This window comes from Trichoplax adhaerens, genomic scaffold (assembly GCF_000150275.1).
Source record: "Trichoplax adhaerens TRIADscaffold_1 genomic scaffold, whole genome shotgun sequence".
In the NCBI taxonomy this organism is placed as follows: Eukaryota; Metazoa; Placozoa; class Uniplacotomia; order Trichoplacea; family Trichoplacidae; genus Trichoplax; species Trichoplax adhaerens.
In genome coordinates, this window is record NW_002060943.1 from 455468 (window position 1) to 471386 (window position 15919).

The 15919-nt window shown below is 33.2% G+C and overlaps 4 protein-coding genes across 4 annotated transcripts; 3 read left to right on the forward strand and 1 right to left on the reverse strand.

Moving 5' to 3' along the window:
* Positions 1-5766: 5766 nt before the first annotated feature.
* Positions 5767-6177, forward strand: TRIADDRAFT_18412 (uncharacterized protein; the record flags this gene model as incomplete). Its single annotated transcript, XM_002107574.1, has 1 exon — positions 5767-6177. A coding segment is annotated over one exon (411 nt), but the record flags the coding sequence as incomplete, so codon positions are not given.
* A 266-nt stretch (positions 6178-6443) lies between these two features.
* Positions 6444-7292, forward strand: TRIADDRAFT_18710 (uncharacterized protein; the record flags this gene model as incomplete). Its single annotated transcript, XM_002107575.1, has 2 exons — positions 6444-6629; positions 6738-7292. Coding segments are annotated over 2 exons (741 nt in total), but the record flags the coding sequence as incomplete, so codon positions are not given.
* Positions 7293-10346: 3054 nt separating this feature from the next.
* TRIADDRAFT_18983 (uncharacterized protein) lies at positions 10347-11264 on the forward strand (the record flags this gene model as incomplete). Its single annotated transcript, XM_002107576.1, has 4 exons — positions 10347-10482; positions 10635-10704; positions 10985-11048; positions 11217-11264. Coding segments are annotated over 4 exons (318 nt in total), but the record flags the coding sequence as incomplete, so codon positions are not given.
* A 1315-nt stretch (positions 11265-12579) lies between these two features.
* Positions 12580-14370, reverse strand: TRIADDRAFT_63457 (expressed hypothetical protein; the record flags this gene model as incomplete). The annotated part of the gene is made up of 3 exons (XM_002108392.1): positions 12580-12806; positions 12943-13218; positions 14329-14370. 3 exons carry the CDS (start codon positions 14368-14370, stop codon positions 12774-12776), a joined length of 351 nt encoding a protein of 116 aa, XP_002108428.1. The 3' UTR covers positions 12580-12773.
* Between the last annotated feature and the right edge of the window lie 1549 nt (positions 14371-15919).

Genomic DNA, 15919 nt, shown 5'->3' on the forward strand with positions numbered 1-15919 from the left:
TATAGCAAATTCTTAAAGATTAGGTTTGGCATGAAGGAGATACGCTAGGGAGGGGAATAAAGTGATTGTACTAGTCTTTTTTTTTTTTTGAAGGGGGCAGAAACATATGTTGGCAATTTCCCGTGGATTTATTTCCCGCTTGTTATATGTTCTTCCTCTAATCGTACACTGTATGTGATGGAACGCTAACTACATTCTTCAATGCTCTTGTATGACTGTCTATTCGATGATCAATTTCATTATCATCCAAATGCTTAATTATCATGAAAGGACTATTTAATATTATCCCGTAATCTATCTTCCTTTGATAATCTAATCATGTTATACGGTATTTTTTTATGTGCTTAATTATCAGTATAATGATGGTGTAGACAAGCTATTGATTGATATTTGTTTACCTTCTATCGGCTATTTGTTTTGAAAAAAAGGCAAGTTTAAGCTACATACGGCAGCATAGAATCATTATTTAATTTACTTATTAATCATGTTAAAATATCGGAAATTTAACATCCTAAATTATTTTGAAAATCTTGCAGCTTAATTTATAATGCAGTTGAACAGCAAACTTTGCTATTGATAATTCATGTGTGGGTGGTAAAAAGTTGAAAGAATCTTTCATTTTTTCCGATAGATGAACAAAAATTGGACATTCTTCACAAATAAAAATTAACCAAAATTGAACATATCGTAGGTGGGTATTTAAATCATTTTCATTCCTAAAATAATAGCCCCTTGAAATCAACTATTTTTGTCAAATTTGTGAGTTTACGGTACTTCTATTGGGGCAATAAAAATCCTTTTTGTACATTGTTACACTCTTAGTAATATACTCTTTATTGTTGATGATAATTTTTCCATACCGGTGTTAAATTTAGATCATAGTGATAGTAATGAATTCTATCTTAACGAAAGATATTATTCTAAATTTATACGTAGCAATGATATACAATAAGAAAATACGTTAGTATCAACTAAGGCATTAAAAGCTACTAAAATAATCAAAATATTAATTACTGATTTATTCAATACAGACTACTTTTAGATAAAAAAGAATGAAGCATAAGCAGACAATCAATTTATAAATAAATGCTTGGATATTATTTGTTCATTCGCCTATGGATGATAAAAAATCTTGTAGCCTTCCTTTTTTGTTACTTTGAACGAATAAATGAAGAGTCTGAGTTAAACACAGAGAAATATTGTCATCCACTTGACGAATTTCCAGTATTATCTCGATCAAAATAACTTATATTTTCTTCTATTCAAAGTATGGGCATGGTTAGCGATGAATAGCTGCAACATGTATCTTTTTTAATGGGGTAGACTATACTCAAGGTTATTCAATACGTATAAATTCAATGCAATAATTACCGTTCTATTAACACTGTATCATCCAAAAGATACAGATGTACCTTATGCGGTAGTTGTTAGCATGGATAACATTGAAAACTACTGAAACTAATTTTCGCTATTAGTAAAGGAAATAGGGGATGACCCAAATAGGATACCAATAGTACCAGTATTCCATTATTACCATATTACGATGTAAAGTCATAAGCGTGTCAAATAAATATTGTTTTCATCACCGGTAGTGATGGAAATCATCAATCAAAATTCGACTCAATTGTGAATTATGACTATCATCCTACGCATCATGAATATGTGCGAGAAATACAAATGTCGGAAGTTTTTCCTTATTTTTATATACCATAATAAAAAATTGACTGTATATGTAGTCAATCTTTCATATTTTATTCATCAATCCTATCTTATTGTTCATTACTTTGTTATTGTAACTCTTTCTCGCTACCGTAGATCTATAATAGTGAAATATCAAAACAAGCAATGGTCAATTTCTAGTATTTAAATTTATCTAGCCATTGTTTGCATGCCTACCACAACTTTGAACAATAATCTGCTACTGGACTGAAAGGTATATATAGGTGGCGATTTGATTAAAAATTTCGATCCATTTAACGGTATACCAACGATTGGCTTAAAGCTAAAATCACTTTCAATCTCCGCCCTCTTCATTGATTATAAAGTCGTTATACGATATCATATATTTCTTAAATTAGAATCATGCTATCCACGTTATCATTACTGACACCAGGCAGAATGTTACAGATTTGTGCTTGGATTGTATGTATACAAGTCCATGTTTGCTTTGGTCGTTCAGCTCAAACAAGGTAAGTAAGACCGTAATTTCATATTTCGCTAAAATACGATATCATAAGGAGTAATCAATGTAAATTATTACAGACCATATGGAAGAGTTGTAGTAGACACAAATCACTACAATTACTGAATAGCCATAATTATATCCTTGACAATATACAGTAATTTGTTTCTTAAATGTCGGTAATAAATGCTGTTATCTTTCCATATACGCGGTCATCAATTTATCATTATACTAATTTCCAGGCAAAATAATATAATTTTACAGAATTTACTAAATGGAAGAATAATTTTAGACTTAAACAGAAAAAATACTGTACATCATCAGATTGATAAAGATCTTAAAATTCATCGCAGTTGAGGTTTTAATTTCATCAGTCTGGTGTTTAAAATTCTTTGTTTAATTTCTGATTTTAAAACTAAACATGAATAACTCTGTAGCTCAATGAACCAGTCAAACACTTCGCAATTTCTTAAATTAATGATAATCTATATAATTATTTATTAAATGCATTCATAACTACGTAGAGTTCTGGTCATTAGCATCAAATAATGATAAATGCAATTAACCTTTAATTTTAAATTTATTAGTCATACTGTAAGTTAGCAGCCCATTCTAGACAATTGATTACAGTATAATAATGGAAAACTTGCTAAAACTAAGGTTTCATTTCTAAATATAACGTACATCTCTAACGATAACTTCCTTCCTAACAAGATTAATTATTGTGTAATTAGTAATATTTTGTCAGCTAAGTGAAATTTGATGCATCAAAAATCTTTCGTTTAAAATCCATAGATGAAAGAGATATCACGGTACTGTATTGCTAAGTAATATGGATGTTTTAGTGAAGATTAATAAGATCTTGATACTCGTACTTTAAATCAAATAAAATAATAAATTAACTTAGGTGATTGTGATTGCTATCACACTTAGAAATTTAGTATAAAGGCAGTAGTAAAAGACTTTGCGATGAAAGTTTTATAAGTTTTATTTTATAACTATCTCATCACACCCCTCAGTAGTCTATGAAAAGAGGAGAGAAAAAAATAAAAATGATTACATAGCCGTATGAAATAATATTATCATTCTTTCAGGTACAGATTAAAAAAATGACAGCTAAACAAAAGTAGTGACACTATCAGTGCAGCTTTGCAACATTTTGGATTATATTCGCTATGATTTCGATGGTCAATAGTAATGTACTTTGAATACTTTTAGTTGTACAGGGTTCTCATTTCTGTTAACTAAAAAGAGAACTTCTTACTTGCGTATTAATTTATTAACGTGAAAATTTTTCATGAAATGTTCTGTTATGATCAATGTCTATTTCGAACGGTCATAATAAATAGTGAATATGCCCCAGTAAAATATTTTAGGATATTGGATAAACTAATATAATTAGTTTTTGATTGAATATTATTGATAATACGAAATACATCTTTTCCGCCTAACTGTTAATGCCGCAAATGGAATATTAAAGTTATTAGAATGTTAAGCACTTAATTCAATCTCATATCAGATGTATGCTGATATTCATAGCTGCAATTATTTATCGAGTAAATAGATCGTTGAGATAATTCTAGTTTGTGGGCATATTCATGCACTTTTTAGCCTGACAAAACAGCATATATATCATTTAAAATAAGCATGCTATTTTTAATTATAAAAGCAAACAATAAGAAAGCAGGACTAAGATAACTGTAGCGTGGTACAACTTAAATACAGCTATTAATAATTTATTAAACTTCAGGTATTGATGATTTCAGTTTATAATTGAACCCATCTTTAACTATTTCCCGACATTGCAACAATTGTCTGCGATGTAAATGCCAACATTGTTCACCAGTCGATGATCACAATTAAAAATGGTGTTATGATTAAACACCTTTTAATATTGTTTATAATGCACTTCTTAGTTTAGTACTTTAATCTATCATGTGAACTGAGCGATAAAAATTGGCGATCGAAGCGTAACTATTTATTGTAAAGATATATCAGTAAATTGAATTCTAATCCAAACAATTTTGCTTCCTTTTTATCTGTTCTGCTATAGTAATTTGAAAGCTGGTGTCCCTTCTTTAAGGATCCCGGAATATGATGGGCATGACGATAGTACAAACAATTTATTCCTCGTAAGTTTTGGTTATTATAATCAATAAATAATATTGATACCCCAGTCTATAGCCTATAATAAATACGGGTAAATTAATTGAATAATTAATCTTTGAATTAAACAAATGGTAATGTCATCACCAAAGCATTCCGTAGACGTTGAATCGGCTAATACATTCTTAACTTGTCTTATTACTTTAAAGGGAGAGTTAAATTATTTGATCGTAATGCTAATGCTTAGTGTTATCTGATGTGCGAATTTCTTTTATGGTGGCTAATTTCTCACAGTACTGTAGTTGTTAATCATTTTATGAGCAAAAATAATTCATAATGATAAATTTATACTGCAGTCAGCTATGTATCGGGGGTGATATAAAGATAAAATTTTTTACTTAACATATCAGACAATGATAGTCAACATCAACTCAATCGATTTCCTTCGCTTAGAGTACCATCAAGGGACGATTATTGTTTTCATGAGCATTAATTCCCGACAGATCGGGTAAAATTTTAGATGATTCTGGTAATATCCCGGTATTGCTTTGTCGTAATCGATATGAGTCTCAACATTAACAATATCAAATGGACGCCGCCGATGCTTGAAAAGGATTTCGATTACTAGTGAAAATAGAAAGTGTACATATTCCAGTAGAAAACAGTTTCATATTGTCAGTTTGATAGAAATTTGGAAAGGTGATTTTAATCATTCATAGATAAGGTTTTGATTTAATTCCATTTAAAGTACGATTAAGCCTATTTCTTTCTCCCATCTTAGAACATTTTAATTACTAAAATCATTCAGTAGTTATTTATTTCGATACTTTAAAGTCAAAATTTACTAGCCTACTTTTAAATTTCTATTGTTAGTTTATGTGATTCAGTTGATATTCTCTGTTTTTCGCTTATATAACAACTATATATAAATCAGGATTCCCATGTTATACTTTTAAGTTAGTAGTCAGACAAAGGTGCTCATTAAACTTAAATTGTTACCTTTACTTAATATTCTATACGCTTGCAGTACCCAGCAAAATATTTCGGTCTAGTTGAGTCATGAATATAAGGGGGTAGCGTGACTTCCGTAGATCGAGTTACAAAAGATTTATTACAATTTAATATTGACTTAGCACGAATTAATTTAACCATGACTCCGTTTTGTTCTTAAATGCTATATGCATAAAACATCAGGGTTAAGCCTTTTAAGAGATATTACTGCTAACGAAGTTAATATATCGCATTTCTTATTCTACATTTAGGCAAGAGCAAGTGAAAGTAAGATGTCTGCAGATGCGAAAGGTAACGTTAACTCTTATGATTTTTATTGATAATTATATAGGCTGTAAATATCAGAGTTACATCCGAGACCATCTATAACTAGAGATAATGGATTGTCAGAAAGATTCCATAAGGACTAAGCAATAAATGAGATTAAATAAGTATAATTAAAATTATTGTATTCTTTTATTTCAGACAACCGCTGTGATGCAGGATGGATTCATTATAACCTCAACTGTTATCGCGTCTTTCAGAAAAGCAACGAACGCCAAGACTGGAATAGTGCGCAAGCAGAATGTAATAAGCTTGGTGGCAATCTGCTTAGTATACTAACCTACAAGGAACAAAATTTTGTCCAAAATAATTTATTGTCGACTGGAGTAAAAAAATCGTATTGGATTGGGTTAAACTGTACTAGTATTGATGACAATTGTCGATGGCAAGGTATGCCTACTGCCAATCCATATTCTCATCGATCTAACAGAGTAAAAGATGATGGCGTGTCAGAAATGTGTATGGAAATCAATATGAGAACGAAGTTTAATGGCTTATGGACAAGTAGAAATTGCAGTATAAAGCAGCGTTTCATCTGCAAAAAAGGTATGTAGATGTTATAGCATCCGGTTCAACTAATATAAAAAGAATGCGCACGAGTAGCTATCACAGCAACGCTGATGAGCAAAGTATTACGATTGTAAATTTTACTTTTCAGCTGATTACGTAAGAAACTTTTGAAACGTCTTGACTTACTTTCTAACTTAATCCTGTTTTCCCATTTCTTTTAATAATAGGCGCTAAAAATATTAAACTAAATTCCATTCATCGCCAGTGTGGTGTCTCTTATCATAACGATTACAGTTTACTTGGCTTACGTATAAAACGAGTGATTCATGGTACTAAAGCTTCTGACTACATGGTGCCTTGGCAAGCTTTCATTCAAATTAAGCGATCCGATAACAAAATAGTTCGCTGTGGTGGCTCATTAATTGATAAAAAATACATTATTTCAGCCGCTCATTGCTTTGATAAAGTTTCAAAAGAGCCTCAATCAATCCGTATCGTTTTAGGAATTGTTAGGTTAACTGATCTAGAAAAAGGCAATATGCCCTGGCAAACACCGGCCGAGACGAAAAAAAAGAGCCAAAGTAAGCATCGATTAGGGGAAAAGATACTATATTTATCGCATGACGATTTAAACATTCATTCAGCTTATGCAGGTGGTTGTCAAGGTGTTGGCAGATGTACCATACGTGATTTTAATGCTGATGTAGCAATACTTAAATTGCCATCATCTGTACAAACTAATAGATACGTAAGAACGCTTTGCTTGCCTAATAAGAGAATATTAAGCAGCAACCTTGGCAATTTAGACTGTCGCGTTGCAGGTTGGGGCAATACCAGAGTAAGTGGTTCAGTTTCTTACCCGAGGTATTTACGTTGGGCTATGGTATCTATTCTTGACACAGACAAGTGTAACAAATCAGTGGCCTACCGTAATAGTATCACAAACAATATGTTATGCGCCGGCAAGTGGGAAGGCGGTGTTGATACATGTCATGGCGATAGTGGTGGACCATTAATGTGTCGCTTACCAAATAGCCCGTGGATGCTGATGGGCATTACAAGTACTGGAAAGGGCTGCGCACAGCCTATGTCTCCAGGAGTTTATACTAAGTTATCATCTCCAATCATTAATAACTGGCTGAGTCATTTTATACAATAGGATGATACTTTTTCTACTTAGGAAGAGATTTTAAATGCACTTCTGATAGAATATAAATACTAGCTGTAGAATACAGTAGAACAGCTGTTTAAAACAGTAAATTCTTTAAAGGACACTTGATTGCAGTATCTAATACTAATTTCAGGTTTACAAGAAATACAACTAAATATAAGATTAAATGATAACCTTTATATTAAATAATGAATGATATTAAAAATTGAATGAATCATTGCGCAAATTATAATAGCATAAAATTAGATATCAGATATCGTATAATTAATTCACAATGCTATTTATATTTCTTCAAACAATGCCCATTTAGCTCCAAGCATTTTAATTGTGGCCTAAAAATTGTTTATTTTAATAGCTCAATCGCATACTCAGTATTACAAAAGTACACATGTGTCAGGAGGAAACTGCCTCATTTTTTTATTTCTTATTTAATTTTCTGTCGACAGAAATTATCCATTATATTTGTAGAGCTAGCATTTTAATTAATTGCTAAAATAATTAAATTAATTACTATATAAAATAAAGTAATGAATGTTTACATGTATATATTTGAGAGCTATAAACATGATTAGATATACGCGTATACAAATATAGATCTTTAATTCTACATTTTACAAAATTTAACATCATGATTACAGTGTTGGGAATATTATATTAAAATAAATACTATATGTAGAAAAATTTTATCGTTTTACTAAAGTATGCAACGTATATGAATATCTATTTATTCAAACTGTATTTATTGCGTTTAAATATATATATATATCGTAAATAATAATATACTGTATTGGCTTCATTAAAAGCGTCTATAAGACGGGTAAATCTCTAATACAAGTTTTACTTAAATGCTAAATAGTGAATAATATTAAGAATGTTATAATTTTATATTATTGTTTCACTGATAAGGTTAAATAAAGATAAAAATAATATATTCAGACCTTGCTACTTCTAAAGTCACGATATTGAAGTATATTATATATATATTGATACTTTATACGAATACTTCTATGTAACTCTCTGAATTTAGCAATGTATGCGTATTGCTATATTGTATTTATTACCTCTTGGTTAATGATGCCAGTATTTCACGTGAATAAAGGCTTATTAATAGACTCAAATTTTATGTATCGGTGGAAAATTAAATGCTTATGATAAATGATTAAGCAAGAACGGAAGGATAAGCGCTAATGAGACGCTGCATTATTGATATTTGAATTAATTTTAAGTCGCTCTTAGGAGCATTTAAGTTTATTACTAATTTCTTTTTGAGCCAGTTTTACTGGATCTTGCGATGATACCTATTAATTTTTATGACGTTGTTCCGGCGAATTTGGAAAAGGCACTGATATCGGATGTATTTTGTTCTAATTACTATTATAACTTGCTTTTCAAAATTAGCGATTAGGATTTTGTGTTGGTCATGCAACTTAGAATAAGGCTAATGTATCCATTTTAATTTACCTTCCCTGCCCAGCTTCAGCAGTGTATGATCGTCCAGTGTTACAAGAAATAATTTCTTGTTTGTTGTGGAAATGATCAGTGGCGATGTTTCCACTTTCTATATTTGTAAATTGTTATACAAATACAGTAAATGCAGAATCTGCATTAACCTCTTTCTGGCGTAAGATTAGATTGGTATTAACCTAAAAACCTGAACTGTAGTTCAAATATTTAAATCTGAATTTCCCAATACTATATAAGAAAGCCCTCATCACAGACATCATTGCATGCATTAGATTGAATTTGCAAATCTGTATTACGGTATGCAACCAGGTCATGCACCAGCTTATATGGGTAAATATGAGCATACTGAAATATGCTACTCACTACTCAGTAAATAAGTATACGAAGTATCTCGAGCTGTAGCTCCACTAATAACAATTATACATGATTAATAATGTCCATATGCTTAAAGTGTTGATGACAGAAATTTTTTGATGCAAGATGCTCACGACAGTTTCTGCATCCTTCGAAGTTTCATATTCCGTAAATATGGTAAGGTGCGATGGCTTCATTGAAGCTAATGCTACTGGATTTGACCTAGGACTGCTAGCGGGTAAAAATCTTCTCGTTTTTATTTAGAATCGATACAAACTTTCACACAGTATGGCTAATTCAGTATCGAATGAAATAATATGCTGGAAATTGCGTCGCGATTCATTGCTTGGAAGACTTCAAAGTTGAAGTTTTAAGGTCTCATAGATTTGAACATGCGCAAATCAATGGATTTTAGTAAGACCGCCAGTTTCTGTCCGTCGGCTACTCTGTGATTCACAGTTCAGCTGCAGGAATGGCGAGTCGTTGATCGTTACTATAGTAACGCTCGCTACCAAAGGCTCATGAAGGAAAAGTGAGCTGAAATACTAGGATACTGGTGTATCGATCGAGTAAGGTATAATAATCTATCATAAACTGAACTTCAACGAGAACCGATCCAACTGCTAGAATTTCTACTTTACGTCTAGGAGGTAATTAAAATCATTTAAGCATGATATAAAATAGACAGTTTCGAAATAGATACTGAATTCGTATACTGTTGTGATATATGACTGTGAGATGACGCTTTATTTTTTTTACCTAGTCGATTAGAATCTTTCAACATCATTTGTGTTTACAGAATATTTTTGGTTATGGAAAATAATTCAACGAATAGTTATGTCATTCGACCAAACTTTAGAAATAAGTAAGTGTGGTTCTTCTTTGGCCAGATGTAACTCAGACAAATGTATTTACCTGTTAATAATAGGATCGTTAAACGTATTCTGAATTTGCTAATACGAAGTAGAACTGTATCAAATAAATTCAAAATGCTGTGCAAGATTCAGTGATTGTATGATGTATTGGGATTACAGCAATCCTGTAATTACTATACCGTAACGGTTGGAAAGAAACTTTGCGATTATAATTATGAACTATTATTGGAAATTGTTATATGTGTATTTAATTAGTATTGCTATCTACGGTATTTTGTAAAATAGTGCAAATGGTAGGAATTTAAATGTATTAAATTAGCATCAAGTTCACATTTTGCATTCTAATGGCAGATTTCGAGCTGCGTTAGTAAAAGACGTAATTCATGGTATTTTACAAGAGGAATTATCAGGCAAAAATTATGATGCCCAAGAAGCTATATCATGGACGAAAGTTATCACAGATACTATTAAACTAAGGCTGAAAGGTTAGAGGAATAGCTTATTTTAATCACGTTATCATCGATTTATATTCATCACTTTATTCGATCAAGTCTTTCGATTGTCTTGTAGAGCTTTTAAACATCTGTAATCGTATTGCAAATATTTCGGCTACTAACTCATTTTAATATTGTTACAGAATTAAATTTCGATCGTTATAAAATTATTGTGCAAGTTCTTATAGGAGAACAACGTGGTCAAGGAGTACAGTAAGTGATAATATCTCAGATTTACAAGGACGTCTATTAATATTTGATTTTTGGTATATTTGACAGTAATGTATTGATTTTTAGCATGATATTCGAGTACATTCGTAGTTCATTGATGTTGCAAATCTTAGAGTTATTATTACAGTGCTTTATACTATATTAGTTAATAGATATTGTAAAGAGGGTTCTACTGCATAATGGCTTGATGTATCAATGATGCTGCGCACATACTACGAATTTATCGATATCATCATTTTGTGATGTTCTTCTATTACCGTAGAATGGGTTGTCGTTGTTTCTGGGATTCGGACACGGACAACTACGCACAAGATATATTCATAAACGTATGAAAATTTTGAATAGAATTTAAGAATTATTTATGCATATTTTAATTTCGGATTCTAACAGATTTGCGATCTAACTTAATATTATAAAGTTGTTATATTAAACGTTTAATTTTTCATTATTAGCCTTTATTAATATTAATTGATTTGCTCAATATTTTATTATAGGAGAGTTTCTTTTGCATAGCAGCCGCATATGGTATATTTACGTACTAGGCACAACTTGATTTCTTGGATTAGCATAATTTTTGTGATTTAGCATAGATCATGCTGCAGCTAATTTATTAAGTTCAGTTAATGATTTCATGTTGATTATGGCACAACATATATATATATATATATATATTTAGAATTGAAAGTTATCTCTTACTCAGCTCTTCGCTACTAATACGAGTATGTACTGTAAATACTGATAGCTTCTTTATTGATGTAATAGTATATTCATGTTAACTAAGGAAAGATTTCTTCCTATTTCCAAGTGTAACTATTTATAAAGATCGATAATACAAGTATACGTAAAATGGTATCCGAGTAGACATAAACGTCAGTTATATGCATACTAACTTGTCATAATATAAACTGTAGTCTCTAAAGCAGTCAATTGATATCGAGAAATGTTTTATTTTCCATCTCGATCATTTAAGATTACGAAATTCTGATTTACTGCATTACTGGTGACTTATGATCCAATGGGTTATAACTGTTTAAATTACTTATAGTGTTGCGGCTGTCAACTTTAGAGCTACTTCTATCTTCGTCGAATCTGGAAATGTAGATTTGGCAAATAATAAAAGGACGAACGAGTAGTTTGATCTAACAGTATGGCAAAATTTTACACGAAGGCATTAACATTAACGTCGCCGAACTGCGCAAAGATTTTACAGTCTCAAGTTGTTTTTGGTAGTAGATTGCATCCAGATCGCAAATTCTTCATCATTCTAAGTTACTTATAGTGCTACGGCTATAAACTTTAGAGCTACTTCTATCTTCGTCGAATCTGGAAATGTAGATTTGGCAAACAATAAAAAGATGAACGAGTAGTTTGATAGAACAGTATGGTAAAATTTTACACGAAGGCATTAACATTAATGTCGCCGAACTGCGCAGAGATTTTACAGTCTCAAGTTGTTTTTGGTCGTAGATTTCATCTAGATCGCAAATTCTTCATCATTCTAAGTTACTTATAGTGCTACGGCTATAAACTTTAGAACTACTTCTATCTTCGTCGAATCTGGAAATGTAGATTTGGCAAATAATAAAAGGATAAACGAGTAATTTGATATAACGATATAGCAAAATTTTATAAGAAGGCATTAACATTAACGTCGCCGAACTGCGCAGAGATTTTACAGTCTCAAGTTGTTTTTGTTCGTAGATTCCATCTAGATCGCAAAATTCTTGACCATTCTGGTTGGCAGGGAAGTACTTTACTCTACGGGGTGGGGGTAGTATCAAAAATTTTATACTCCAATGCTTTAGAAAGCTTAATTTTTGAAACGTTAGGTTCGAAAGTGATATTTTTTATGCATACGTGAGGTAAAATTAGCGATTTTTATTTTATTGATAAAACATATACGCTTAGCCACATGGAAATAAAGCGAATTATGGCACTTCAACTTTGAATTCAACAGTTTGACAAGGTATACAAAAGTATTATGAGACAGTAGCTTACGATAACGTAAAGGCCGATATACCTTTCTGTTATTAAATTAGAGCATCCAAATTTTACTTAAGACGGGAGAAAAGAGTTTTTGCAACCTAAAAGTAAGGTAATGAAGACATGTTACGAATATGTTACGTTTTTACTTTGACCATAAAATTAATAGCAATTTATAAAGCAATAAATAGCTTTCAACTTTTTTTGAATGTGAAATATTGTAAATATGGTACTTACACATTTATCCGCACAATGCATAAAATCGAATAATTCTTGCGTACAAGTTTCTTCAGTATTACTACGACTATTTACTCGGTCATTACAAGTCTCATAAACACTTTTTAACGGAGCACATTTGGGGGACTCTCCACATTCTTCGAACAAAATAGGTTTAGGATCGATTGGACCTTCTTCTTCTTCTTCTTCTTCCTCTTCTTCAGCGTTGCCTCCTTCCTCTTCTTCGACGTCGCCTCCTTCCTCTTCTGGTTCTTCGGTTGGCTCTTCATCTTCTACCTATATATCATTAGCAAGACCAAATTAGGGTCATAATGTATCCAAATTTGGAACATTCAATTAGTTATTATATTTGCGTTTCGACGGTACTCGTAGATAGTAATGTAATACTGTAGCAGATGCTGTACCGTGCCTAGATAAACTGTAGACTACCAGAAGATTGTCTGGTAGTTTCTTGATAAGTTACTAGTTCAAGATGGTTTGCTACGGAGTAGAGATCTTGATCGACTGTTAGCAAACTATTGAGAAGAGGGGTCCACAGTGCTGTCTAGCTCGATTTGCAATATCGTACTGTAAAGGGTGATTGTGTGAATTGTCTATGCCGAATCACTCGTCAAGTATTTTGTTGCCAGTCATGCACTAGCATTAGTTATCGCATTAGTGGGGTATTACTAGGCTAGCGAGAGTAATTTCAGTAAGTTTAACGCTACCACGGTAGTTTAGATGTCAACATAATGGCAGTTTTTGATGGGGGTTAGGGATTTTGCGGTTTGTGAAGGTACCGGTAAAATTGGAACGCATCCAAAGATAGAATATGGTATGAATATTTTAGATGATGCCACTACGAATAGCTCTTGTTGTATACAGATGGATTTAAGGCATGAGAAATTTGGATACCATCCAACGAGTGGGCTATTCTCGGATTATTGTGTTACTACTCTAATTTGCAAATGTGTGTATTGTAGAGCGCGCAGCGAGCATCCATTTCGCATTTGGCTGGAAGGCTGTCCATAAGGGTGAAATTAGGAAATACCAAAAATTTTGAGTCATTTTTAAAGCTAGAGGTACTGAATGACCATGAGAAGACGGCAAGGAAATTCATCGATACCCAAAATGGCCGATACAATACAACATGAAAGTAGTTTCATGTCGAGAAAGACTGAGGGGAATCAATATGTTGGCTTGCCAATGATAGCTAGCGTACGTGCAATATCCAAGTTTCAAGTGTAGATGAGTTGAGTTATGATGGTGGAATTGCGTCTAGTTGGAAATTGTGAAGGTTTATGCTGGGAAAATGGATTGAGCGATGATCCATTGGTTACAATATGTTTTCAATCAACAATTATCAAGTGGATAAGCGAGAGTATATCGCAATTTTGGTAGTAATACCTCTTCAGTAAGGGTTACTTCCTCTTCTTCAGTGAACGCCATCTTGTCGCGTGTGATACTTTGATCTCGTACGAGCAGACGCAGATGAGCAAGTTGATTTAGTGCTGTTACTGTACTCTCTTCCCCATACAGACTACAGTAGTGTGCAATACAATGTGTACACAGTACTGCAGTGTTTACAGTACGTGTACTGTAGTCTCTGATACTGATGATACAGTAGTACTGTACAGTGTACAGTACAGTGTACACTCAGTGTACTGTACACTGTAGTCTGCGCAACATTACGTTATCATTTTGCACAGCTGTCCAATGTCCAGTCATGGACTGCTACACTATTTCGTGTTGGTCGTTAGCTCATTTTTGGTAATACCATATTGAATGTGGGTAGGACTAATTAGGAACCCACACTATTCGTTTGTCCACACTAATTGCCGTCGGTCGTGTAGTCGATTTCGTCGATCTCCTTCCTTGTAGAAGAACATCTTCTACAGCACTCGAGGAATCGATGGTCCTAGTGTTCTGGGACCACCTTGTGATGGCGCATGCGCAGATTGACTAATGAAGACCCTCATCCTCTCTAGTCTACTGTAGACGTCTGGTACTACAAAATGTTGCAAACGCTGGGCAATTACTGTACTGTACAGTGTACACTGTACAGTATTTACTGATGGTTCTTGTGTTCTGCCACCACCTTGTGATGGCGCATGCGCAGATTGACTAATGAAGACCCTCATCCTCTCTAGTCTACTGTAGACGTCTGGTACTACAAAATGTTGCAAACGCTAGGCAATTACTGTACTGTACAGTGTACACTGTACAGTATTTACTGATGGTTCTTGTGTTCTGCCACTTTGTTATCGCGCGTGCGCGGACTGACGAATGAAGATCCTCATTGACTCTAGTCTAGTACTACAAAATGTTGCAAACGCTGCGCAATACAGTACTGTACAGTGTACATAGCAGCATGGAAAGTGTATACTGTACTGTAGACGTACTGTCCGTCATCCACTCTAGTCTAGTACTACAAAACGTTGCAAACGCTGCGCAATACTATGCTGTACTGTACATAGCAGCATGGACAGTGTATACTGTACGCTGTACTGAGTGGACACGTACTGTCACGTTGCCACCCAACAGGTTCGCAGGTCATACGCAGTACACTGAGTATACTACAGTCGATTGAAAATGATGTCAACCGCCAACCGTCATCAATGGAAGCCTCATTCGTGTTTTTGTAGACACTGTAGTCAGTGTAGTGTATTTACTGATGGTCCTTGTGTTCTGTCATTTTGTTATTGCGCGTGCGCGAACGGACTCATGAAGACCTTCATTGACTCTAGTCTGGTACTACAAAACGTTGCAAACGCTGCTCAATACTGTACTGTACACAGCAGCATGGAAAGTGTACAGTACAGTACACTAGACCTGATCATTTTGCATAACGTGCTTTTAGTGTACACGTACTATCGCACTTTTTCACTCTACAGGTTCGCAGGTCATAGGCAGTACACTGAGTACAGTACTACAGTGCAGTCGATTTGAAATGACGTCAACCGCCCAACCGTCATCCATGGAAGCCTCATCGTGTTTT